This window comes from Oncorhynchus clarkii, chromosome 26 (genome assembly GCF_045791955.1).
Source record: "Oncorhynchus clarkii lewisi isolate Uvic-CL-2024 chromosome 26, UVic_Ocla_1.0, whole genome shotgun sequence".
NCBI classification, from domain to species: Eukaryota; Metazoa; Chordata; class Actinopteri; order Salmoniformes; family Salmonidae; genus Oncorhynchus; species Oncorhynchus clarkii.
In genome coordinates, this window is record NC_092172.1 from 48417826 (window position 1) to 48430168 (window position 12343).

Below are 12343 nucleotides of genomic sequence, written 5' to 3' on the forward strand. Positions count from 1 at the left end.
TTTGCTGTGTGTGTGTGTGTGGTGATAACGTGTGAATTGTGTCCCTGTCTCTTACTGGTTCTCTCTAACTGGATAGTTGTACCTATATCTGAACCGCCACTTATTTTGGCGACCACCACATGGTATATGCTCTTTTTTCAGGGGGAATAGCATGCTACATGTTTCTCAGATTTGATTCTCTGGAGAAATCGACACATAAGTCAGTCTTATTCAATGTTTATTGATCAAATCAAAACAGAGTCAATGGGGTGAGTATACGTCGACTGATCAAGCTAGTAGACAGAAGTTCATCAAGTTCTAAATTAATAGTCCTACCGGTAAAAAAAATAAAAAATGACTCCAAGGTCAAAGGTTATCAAATCAGACAACAAAACAAAAGAAGAAAAGCCTAAATATAAAACAAAAACCTTAATTCAATGTTAAAAAATATACATGAATTTAATTCTGAATGATTTACTGTACATAAAGAATTTCTGGTCCAAAATGGATATTTTCTCAAGAACAAAACAGACGTTTCTCTTCTTAAAAAAACAAAACAAAAAACAGAACCCAGCTTCTGTTATTTAAATTTGCTCTTCACTCACAGAAAAAGGTCACATAAATTATTATTTTTTGATTGGGGTTAAAACAAAACGGTTCATTTCTTAACGAAACACGTATGTTTGTCTTCTGAAGGAAAATGGGATATTTACGTGAAAGCCGTCATCACAAAAAAAAGATGAAAAGCTTCAGAGTAACTCACAACCCGAAAAGATGCCACAATCAGCATAAAATTCATAACAAAGTATTCCTTGTCATCAAAAGATAATTGTAAACTGAGACTTTCTTTGCCACTGTGGGAGGGGGATAATTAAGAGCCCCTTTAAGAGCAATCATTCACTAGGGGGATAATTAAGAGCGCAGCCCCTTTAAGAGCAGTCATTCACTAGATTCAGCAGAGGGATGATTTGTTTCTTGAGCGTCAAGGAGCCGGAACACAAATCATTTGTAGACTGAAAATTGACCTCAAGAAGACCAAATAGATATAATATTTAACTTAAAAACTTAATCATTTCAAAGCTTGCTTAGATTTGTATACAGTCACATATATCCCTCTGTTACGCGTGGGAATACTATAGAACAGATTTACATATATATATATATATCTAGCTCAGAAAACGTAGGGCAGCAAATAATATCCCCTGTGGGCCACCAGTCGGGGAAGCCCCCCCCTACGGGCCAAGCCCCCCCCCCCCCTTACTTTAAAGTAGCAGAGTCTTGGTCCTCTTTAGTATCTCATTATTCCTATTACTTTAAACAAAATGATCAAGAAAAATATCAAAACTGCACCAAAAAAAATGAAATACATGGAAAAGAAAACATGCAATGAAAATAAAAATATATTTACAAAAAAAAAACGCAGATTCAGAGGCTCACGAAATACCAAACTAAATTATATACAAGGTACTACAACAAACAAAAATGCATAACTCCTCACTGAACACTGAAGAACAGAAAATACAAAAAATAAACGTTGTTTATTTCACCGGAGTCCAATAACCCGAACTCTTCATCTTCTAGTCAGGTCAACTCAATAACAACCGTTGACCGAACTTGAGATCTGTGAACGCAACTCACATTTTCACAAATCTCCAATTGAAAATCTCAAAATTTTTACATTTTCAAAACATGAAAGTTACCCATGCATATATGAAGTTAGGATTGGACCCTATGAGAGCTGACAAACAACGCCGATCACGATTGATTCCTGATGATAAAATTGATCTTTCCCCAGAAGTCAAGGATGTGGTAGACTGCATCTGCCGAGGGTAGGAGACGACCCTCCATCTCTTTCTACATCCTCGTCTTCTCTGTCCTCTCTTCACGCTTCCTGTCCTCACTTTCTCCACATCTCTCTTTCCTGTTTGTCTCTGTGACCCGGTCTGCTCTCGTCTTCCTCTCTAATCCATAACTACAGTCTCTAAAGTGCTCCGATGGAAACTGGACTGAGAGAAAAGACACAAGTGCCTCCCCCCCAAAAACTACAAACAAAAACAAAAAACAAATTAAACAAAAAAATGAAAGCAAATAAACATCGAACGCGCGCGCGCGCGCGCGTGTGTGTGTGTGTGTGTGTGTGTGTGTGTGTGCGCGCGGCATAGTGTCCCCCGTCATCATCTTCAGTACTTTGGCACTTTGGTGTAATCCTCCGTGTGTACGCTCTTACACAGCCCTATGGACAGGATCATACCCAGGAGCTGTGGAAAGCAGAGGGTAGAGGTCAGAGGTTAGAGGTCAGGTTAACAGTATCACTACATATAAAGCCTCTCAGGAGGGTTCTCTCAATAGCTGTGATCAATGTATGCTCCTGTAGCAGGAAGTGTCCTCATACATTGAAAAACAAGAGCTGCTGTCTTGGAAGTCGCGTGGATTAAGTCAGAGGTCAGAAGCTGTTTCTGACGGGCATTTATTCCTCTTAATGATATATATCTGTCTGGCTGAGAGACCTGCCTGACCGATATGATAAACATCTGTCTGGCTGAGAGACCTGCCTGACAGATTCTATAGAATGTATATGTTGTTCTGGTCCAGTAGAATGTATATGTTGTTCTGGTCCTATAGAATGTATATGTCGTTCTGGTCCAGTAGAATGTTGTTCTGGTCCTATAGAATGTTGTTCTGGTCCAGTAGAATGTACATGTTGTTCTGGTCCTATAGAATGTTGTTCTGGTCCAGTAGAATGTACATGTTGTTCTGGTCCTATAGAATGTATATGTTGTTCTGGTCCTATAGAATGTTGTTCTGGTCCAGTAGAATGTATATGTTGTTCTGGCCCTATAGAATGTATATGTTATTCTGGTCCTACAGAATGTACATGTTGTTCTGGTGCTATAGAATGTTGTTCTGGTCCAGTAGAATGTACATGTTGTTCTGGTCCTATAGAATGTTGTTCTGGTCCTATAGAATGTTGTTCTGGTCCTATAGAAAGTATATGTTGTTCTGGTCCTATAGAATGTTGTTCTGGTCCTATAGAATGTTGTTCTGGTCCTATAGAATGTTGTTCTGGTCCAGTAGAATGTATATGTTGTTCTGTTCCTATAGAATGTATATGTTGTTCTGGTCCTATAGAATGTATATGTTGTTCTGGTCCTATAGAATGTTGTTATGGTCCAGTAGAATGTATATGTTGTTCTGGTCCTATAGAATGTATATGTTGTTCTGGTCCTATAGAATGTTGTTCTGGTCCTATATAATGTTGTTCTGGTCCTATAGAATGTTGTTCTGGTCCTATAGAATGTATATGTTGTTCTGGTCCTATAGAATGTTGTTCTGGTCCTATAGAATGTTGTTCTGGTCCTATAGAATGTTGTTCTGGTCCTATAGAATGTTGTTCTGGTCCTATAGAATGTACATGTTGTTCTGGTCCTATAGAATGTACATGTTGTTCTGGTCCTATAGAATGTATATGTTGTTTTGGTCCTATAGAATATTGTTCTGGTCCTATAGAATGTTGTTCTGGTCCTATAGAATGTACATGTTGTTCTGGTCCAGTAGAATGTTGTTCTGGTCCTATAGAATGTATTAGTTGTTCTGGTCCTATAGAATGCTGTTCTGGTCCTATAGAATGTATGTGTTGTTCTGGTCCTATAGAATGTATATGTTGTTCTGGTCCTATAGAATGTTGTTCTGGTCCTATAGAATGTTGTTCTGGTCCTATAGAATGTACATGTTGTTCTGGTCCTATAGAATGTACATGTTGTTCTGGTCCTATAGAATGTATATGTTGTTTTGGTCCTATAGAATATTGTTCTGGTCCTATAGAATGTTGTTCTGGTCCTATAGAATGTACATGTTGTTCTGGTCCAGTAGAATGTTGTTCTGGTCCTATAGAATGTATTAGTTGTTCTGGTCCTATAGAATGCTGTTCTGGTCCTATAGAATGTATGTGTTGTTCTGGTCCTATAGAATGTATATGTTGTTCTGGTCCTATAGAATGTTGTTCTGGTCCTATAGAATGTTGTTGTGGTCCTATAGAATGTTGTTGTGGTCCTATAGAATGTATATGCTGTTATGGTCCTATAGAATGTTGTTCTGGTCCTATAGAATGTATTAGTTGTTCTGGTCCAGTAGAATGTTGTTCTGGTCCTATAGAATGTATTAGTTGTTCTGGTCCTATAGAATGTTGTTCTGGTCCTATAGAATGTTGTTCTGGTCCTATAGAATGTTGTTCTGGTCCTATAGAATGTTGTTCTGGTCCTATAGAATGTATTAGTTGTTCTGGTCCAGTAGAATGTATATGTTGTTCTGGTCCTATAGAATGTTGTTCTGGTCCTATAGAATGTATTAGTAGTTCTGGTCCTATATAATGTATTAGTTGTTCTGGTCCTGTAGAATGTATTAGTTGTTCTGGTCCTATAGAATGTTCTGGTCCTATAGAATGTATTAGTTGTTCTGGTCCAGTAGAATGTATATGTTGTTCTGGTCCTAAAGAATGTTGTTCTGGTCCTATAGAATGTTGTTCTGGTCCTATAGAATGTATTAGTTGTTCTGGTCCTATAGAATGTACATGTTGTTCTGGTCCTATAGAATGTTGTTCTGGTCCAGTAGAATGTATATGCTCTTCTGGTCCTATAGAATGTTGTTCTGGTCCTATAGAATGTTGTTCTGGTCCTATAGAATGTTGTTCTGGTCCTATAGAATGTATATGTTGTTCTGGTCTTATAGAATGTACATGTTGTTCTGGTCCAGTAGAATGTTGTTCTGATCCTATAGAATGTATTAGTTGTTCTGGTCCTATAGAATGTATATGTTGTTCTGGTCCTATAGAATGTACATGTTGTTCTGGTCCTATAGAATGTATTAGTTGTTCTGGTCCTATAGAATGTTCTGGTCCTATAGAATGTATTAGTTGTTCTGGTCCAGTAGAATGTATATGTTGTTCTGGTCCTATAGAATGTTGTTCTGGTCCTATAGAATGTATTAGTTGTTCTGGTCCTATAGAATGTACATGTTGTTCTGGTCCTATAGAATGTATATGTTGTTCTGGTCCTATAGAATGTTGTTCTGGTCCAGTAGAATGTATATGTTGTTCTGGTCCTATAGAATGTATATGTTGTTCTGGTCCTATAGAATGTTGTTCTGGTCCTGTAGAATGTATATGTTGTTCTGATCCTGTAGAATGTAGATGTTGTTCTGGTCCAGTAGAATGTTATTCTGGTCATATAGAATGTATATGTTATTCTGGTCCTACAGAATGTTGTTCTGGTCCTATAGAATGTTGTTCTGGTCCTATAGAATGTTGTTCTGGTCCTATAGAATGTACATGTTGTTCTGGTCCTATAGAATGTACATGTTGTTCTGGTCCTATAGAATGTTGTTCTGGTCCTATAGAATGTACATGTTGTTCTGGTCCTATAGAATGTACATGTTGTTCTGGTCCTATAGAATGTATATGTTATTCTGGTCCTACAGAATGTTGTTCTGGTCCTATAGAATGTTGTTCTGGTCCTATAGAATGTTGTTCTGGTTCTATAGAATGTATATGTTGCTCTGGTCCTATAGAATGTACATGTTGTTCTGGTCCTATAGAATGTTGTTCTGGTCCTATAGAATGATGTTCTGGTCCTATAGAATGTTGTTCTGGTCCTATAGAATGTTGTTCTGGTCCTATAGAATGTATTAGTTGTTCTGGTCCAGTAGAATGTATATGTTGTTCTGGTCCTATAGAATGTTGTTCTGGTCCTATAGAATGTTGTTCTGGTCCTATAGAATGTTGTTCTGGCCCTATAGAATGTATATGTTGTTCTGGTCCTATAGAATGTATATGTTATTCTGGTCCTACAGAATGTTGTTCTGGTCCTATAGAATGTTGTTCTGGTCCTATACAATGTTGTTCTGGTTCTATAGAATGTATATGTTGTTCTGGTCCTATAGAATGTTGTTCTGGTCCTATAGAATGTATATGTTGTTCTGGTCCTATAGAATGTATATGTTGTTCTGGTCCTATAGAATGTTGTTCTGGTCCAGTAGAATGTATATGTTGTTCTGGTCCTATAGAGTGTATATGTTGTTCTGGTCCTATAGAATGTATATGTTGTTCTGGTCCTATAGAATGTTGTTCTGGTCCAGTAGAATGTACATGTTTTTCTGGTCCTATAGAATGTTGTTCTGGTCCTATAGAATGTATATGTTGTTCTGGTCCAGTAGAATGTATATGTTGTTCTGGTCCAGTAGAATGTATATGTTATTCTGGTCCTATAGAATGTTGTTCTGGTCCAGTAGAATGTACATGTTGTTCTGGTCCTATAGAATGTTGTTCTGGTCCAGTAGAATGTACATGTTGTTCTGGTCCTATAGAATGTTGTTCTGGTCCAGTAGAATGTACATGTTGTTCTGGTCCTATAGAATGTTGTTCTGGTCCTATAGAATGTATATGTTGTTCTGGCCCTATAGAATGTATATGTTGCTCTGGTCCTATAGAATGTACATGTTGTTCTGGTCCTATAGAATGTTGTTCTGGTCCTATAGAATGATGTTCTGGTCCTATAGAATGTTGTTCTGGTCCTATAGAATGTTGTTCTGGTCCTATAGAATGTATTAGTTGTTCTGGTCCAGTAGAATGTATATGTTGTTCTGGTCCTATAGAATGTTGTTCTGGTCCTATAGAATGTTGTTCTGGTCCTATAGAATGTTGTTCTGGCCCTATAGAATGTATATGTTGTTCTGGTCCTATAGAATGTTGTTCTGGTCCTATAGAATGTTGTTCTGGTTCTATAGAATGTATATGTTGCTCTGGTCCTATAGAATGTACATGTTGTTCTGGTCCTATAGAATGTTGTTCTGGTCCTATAGAATGATGTTCTGGTCCTATAGAATGTTGTTCTGGTCCTATAGAATGTTGTTCTGGTCCTATAGAATGTATTAGTTGTTCTGGTCCAGTAGAATGTATATGTTGTTCTGGTCCTATAGAATGTTGTTCTGGTCCTATAGAATGTTGTTCTGGTCCTATAGAATGTTGTTCTGGCCCTATAGAATGTATATGTTGTTCTGGTCCTATAGAATGTATATGTTATTCTGGTCCTACAGAATGTTGTTCTGGTCCTATAGAATGTTGTTCTGGTCCTATACAATGTTGTTCTGGTTCTATAGAATGTATATGTTGTTCTGGTCCTATAGAATGTTGTTCTGGTCCTATAGAATGTATATGTTGTTCTGGTCCTATAGAATGTATATGTTGTTCTGGTCCTATAGAATGTTGTTCTGGTCCAGTAGAATGTACATGTTTTTCTGGTCCTATAGAATGTTGTTCTGGTCCTATAGAATGTATATGTTGTTCTGGTCCAGTAGAATGTATATGTTGTTCTGGTCCAGTAGAATGTATATGTTGTTCTGGTCCTATAGAATGTTGTTCTGGTCCAGTAGAATGTACATGTTGTTCTGGTCCTATAGAATGTTGTTCTGGTCCAGTAGAATGTACATGTTGTTCTGGTCCTATAGAATGTTGTTCTTGTCCAGTAGAATGTACATGTTGTTCTGGTCCTATAGAATGTTGTTCTGGTCCTATAGAATGTATATGTTGTTCTGGCCCTATAGAATGTATATGTTGCTCTGGTCCTATAGAATGTACATGTTGTTCTGGTCCTATAGAATGTTGTTCTGGTCCTATAGAATGATGTTCTGGTCCTATAGAATGTTGTTCTGGTCCTATAGAATGTTGTTCTGGTCCTATAGAATGTATTAGTTGTTCTGGTCCAGTAGAATGTATATGTTGTTCTGGTCCTATAGAATGTTGTTCTGGTCCTATAGAATGTTGTTCTGGTCCTATAGAATGTTGTTCTGGCCCTATAGAATGTATATGTTGTTCTGGTCCTATAGAATGTATATGTTATTCTGGTCCTACAGAATGTTGTTCTGGTCCTATAGAATGTTGTTCTGGTCCTATACAATGTTGTTCTGGTTCTATAGAATGTATATGTTGTTCTGGTCCTATAGAATGTACATGTTGTTCTGGTCCTATAGAATGTATATGTTGTTCTGGTCCTATAGAATGTTATTCTGGTCCTATAGAATGTACATGTTGTTCTGGTCCTATAGAATGTTGTTCTGGTCCTATAGAATGTATATGTTATTCTGGTCCTACATAATGTTGTTCTGGTCCTATAGAATGTTGTTCTGGTCCTATAGAATGTTGTTCTGGTTCTATAGAATGTATATGTTGTTCTGGTCCTATAGAATGTATATGTTGTTCTGGTCCTATAGAATGTTGAATGTACATGTTTTTCTGGTCCTATAGAATGTTGTTCTGGTCCTATAGAATGTATATGTTGTTCTGGTCCAGTAGAATGTATATGTTGTTCTGGTCCAGTAGAATGTATATGTTATTCTGGTCCTATAGAATGTTGTTCTGGTCCAGTAGAATGTACATGTTGTTCTGGTCCTATAGAATGTTGTTCTGGTCCAGTAGAATGTACATGTTGTTCTGGTCCTATAGAATGTTGTTCTGGTCCAGTAGAATGTACACGTTGTTCTGGTCCTATAGAATGTTGTTCTGGTCCTATAGAATGTATATGTCGTTCTGGCCCTATAGAATGTATATGTTGTTCTGGTCCTATAGAATGTACATGTTGTTCTGGTCCTATAGAATGTTGTTCTGGTCCTATAGAATGTTGTTCTGGTCCTATAGAATGTTGTTCTGGTCCTATAGAATGTATTAGTTGTTCTGGTCCAGTAGAATGTATATGTTGTTCTGGTCCTATAGAATGTTGTTCTGGTCCTATAGAATGTTGTTCTGGTCCTATAGAATGTTGTTCTGGCCCTATAGAATGTATATGTTGTTCTGGTCCAGTAGAATGTATATGTTGTTCTGGTCCTATAGAATGTACATGTTGTTCTGGTCCTATAGAATGTATATGTTGTTCTGGTCCAGTAGAATGTATATGTTGTTCTGGTCCTATAGAATGTATATGTTGTTCTGGTCCTATAAAATGTACATGTTGTTCTGGTCCTATAGAATGTACATGTTATTCTGGTCCTATAGAATGTTGTTCTGGTCCTATAGAATGTATATGTTGTTCTGGTCCAGTAGAATGCATATGTTGTTCTGGTCCTATAGAATGTATATGTTGTTCTGGTCCTATAGAATGTACATGTTGTTCTGGTCCTATAGAATGTTGTTCTAGTCCTATAGAATGTATATGTTGTTCTGGTCCAGTAGAATGTATATGTTATTCTGGTCCTATAGAATGTATATGTTGTTCTGGTCCTATAGAATGTACATGTTGTTCTGGTCCTATAGAATGTATATGTTATTCTGGTCCAGTAGAATGTATATGTTGTTCTTTACCTCGATGACAGCCACTCCCAGGCAGACCCCCAGGATCACTCCAACGTTGGCAAACAGCCAGCTCTCTACACTGGAGTTACAGCCCTAAGGGACAGAAGGACAGACAGACAGACAGACAGACAGACAGACAGACAGACAGACAGACAGACAGACAGACAGACAGACAGAGAGAGCGACAGACAGACAGAGAGAGCGACAGACAGCGACAGACAGCGAGAGCGACAGACAGACAGAGAGAGCGACAGACACAGACAGACAGCGGCAGACAGCGACAGACAGACACAGTCCAATATATTAACAGATGAGGGTGGTGTTGAGTGATGTTCATGTTGTAAGTATCTCAGTGATGGAGTCAAACACTGTGACCATATTTCAATGGAACAGACTTCCATGGAGTACTGAAACACATGTAGCACAATGACAAGCCTCTAATGTAGGAGTGTTCTCTCAATCAATCAACCAATCAATCAACTTATATATGAAGAGGTCTTACTTACCCTGTCGTAGACGGGCCAATCAAGTGACTGCGCCTCACAGAAACCACTGTCGGAGGAGGAGTTACCCTCAACCAGAGACACGTTCTGACAGGAACACGGGAACAACAGCTGGGAACTGTTCACTATGACAGCATTACCATGCCAGTCCATACGACCACTCCATCCACAACACTCCATCTGGAGAGAGGGGGATGGACGGAGGGAAGGAGAGAGGGGATGAGAGAGAGAAGGGGGAGGTAGAGAGAGAGCGAAAGGGGAGACAGACAAAGAGAGAGAGTGATGAGAGAGCGAGAAAGAGTGATGAGAGAGCGAGAGAGGGGGGAGAGAGAGCGAGAGAGGGGGGAGAGAGAGCGAGAGAGGGGGGAGAGAGAGGGAGAGAGGGGGGAGAGAGCAAGAGAGGGGGGAGAGAGAGCGAGAGGGGGGGAGAGAGAGCGAGAGAGGAGAGGAGTGATTAAAGGTAGACAATAATAGAGAGGAAACATGTCCAGAGAGAGAATGAGAGGGGAACCCCAAGAAGTCCAGTCGTTTTCAGATAGATCAACGCTGACTAGCAACCCTATACTGTAAGTATTGTTTTACAATGAACTTAGGACAATGTTGAAGCTGCTGAAGGCGTTTACAAGGAGCTGAGAGGTGTAGTTTTTTCCACTTCCTTTGTTTGAAATCACCTTTTCCAGACGGACGGAGCTTTAAGAGCGTAAAGGCCGTCGCGTCCATTTGTAACAGCTGTGGTTTGGCTCCACTGAACAATCCATTTCTAACAGCTGTGGTTTGGCTCCACTGAACAATCCCTTTCTAACAGCTGTGGTTTGGCTCCACTGAACAATCCCTTTCTAACAGCTGTGGTTTGGCTCCACTGAACAATCCCTTTCTAACAGCTGTGGTTTGGCTCCACTGAACAATCCATTTCTAACAGCTGTGGTTTGGCTCCACTGAACAATCCCTTTCTAACAGCTGTGGTTTGGCTCCACTGAACAATCCATTTCTAACAGCTGTGGTTTGGCTCCACTGAACAATCCATTTCTAACAGCTGTGGTTTGACTCCACTGAACAATCCATTTAGATGTCTTTTACGACATGCGTCAAATGACACAAGTCTAATTTCTGTACAGAGAGCCTCATACCAGCCTCACCACCAGCCTCACCACCAGCCTCACACCCTAGACTCCTTACATCAGACGATTTGTTTCACTTCACTAACTGACAATTATTTTCAATTGATTGGTTAAGATTCATTCTATTTTATAAAATTTTACACCACTTGCCACTTTACCGTAAAAACTACATGTCCTGTTAAACCTCTTTTGGTCGACTGGTGTGGTGACTTTACTGTAAAAACTACAGGTCCAGTTAAACCTCTTTTGGTCGACTGGTGTGGTGACTTTACCGTAAAAACTACAGGTCCTGTTAAACCTCTTTTGGTCGACTGGTGTGGTGACTTTACCGTAAAAACTACAGGTCCTGTTAAACCTCTTTTGGTCGACTGGTGTGGTGACTTTACCGTAAAAACTACAGGTCCTGTTAAACCTCTTTTGGTCCACTGGTGTGGTGACTTTACCGTAAAAACTACAGGTCCTGTTAAACCTCTTTTGGTCGACTGGTGTGGTGACTTTACCGTAAAAACTACAGGTCCTGTTAAACCTCTTTTGGTCGACTGGTGTGGTGACTTTACCGTAAAAACTACAGGTCCTGTTAAACCTCTTTTGGTCGACTGGTATGGTGACTTTACCGTAAAAACTACATGTCCTGTTAAACCTCTTTTGGTCGACTGGTGTGGTGACTTTACCGTAAAAACTACAGGTCCTGTTAAACCTCTTTTGGTTGACTGGTGTGGTGACTTTACCGTAAAAACTACAGGTCCTGTTAAACCTCTTTTGGTCGACTGGTGTGGTGACTTTACCGTAAAAAATACATGTCCTTTTAAACCTCTTTTGGTCGACGGGTGTGGGGACTTTACCGTAAAAACTACATGTCCTGTTAAACCTCTTTTGGTCGACTGGTGTGGTGACTTTACCGTAAAAACTACAGGTCCTGTTAAACCTCTTTTGGTCGACTGGTGTGGTGACTTTACCGTAAAAACTACAGGTCCTGCTAAACCTCTTTTGGTCGACTGGTGTGGTGACTTTTGAACTGGTTGGAATTGACCTCCGTTGCAAGTCAAAATAACCCCCCCCCCCCCCCTCGTAGTTCAAAATGGTTAGAGTTAAGGGAAGATGATCCTAGATCTGTGCTCTCCTCTCACCGTCCTCTGTATGTAATCCCAGGCTTGCTCGGTGGTGCTGTTCTTGCCAGGGTAGTTGCTCAGGATCTGGGTCACGATGTTGGACATCTCCTTATTTAGCTGAGACAGAGAGACAGAGAGAGACAGAGAGACACAGAGACACAGAGACAGACGAGAGAGAGAGAAGGGGGGGAAACCAGTCAGCAAACCAGTCATTCAATGAGTCAAATCAGACAGCCAGTGTTGGTTTCTAAACTACTCTAAAAGTTTCTAAACACAAACACAAAACCTGGAGAGAAAATA

At 39.5% G+C, this 12343-nt stretch overlaps 1 protein-coding gene across 1 annotated transcript in view; it reads right to left on the bottom strand.

Moving 5' to 3' along the window:
• Window positions 1-200: 200 nt before the first annotated feature.
• LOC139384450 (CD82 antigen-like) overlaps window positions 201-12343 on the bottom strand; it is an 89217-nt gene continuing 77074 nt past the window's right edge. Inside the window, exons 6-9 of the mRNA XM_071129216.1 lie at window positions 12062-12160; window positions 9820-9996; window positions 9323-9406; window positions 201-2237 (exon numbers count right to left, since the gene is read on the bottom strand). Of these exons, the coding sequence (XP_070985317.1) occupies window positions 2160-2237; window positions 9323-9406; window positions 9820-9996; window positions 12062-12160 (438 nt within the window). The 3' untranslated portion in view covers window positions 201-2159. The remainder of the gene's footprint in view (window positions 2238-9322; window positions 9407-9819; window positions 9997-12061; window positions 12161-12343) is intronic.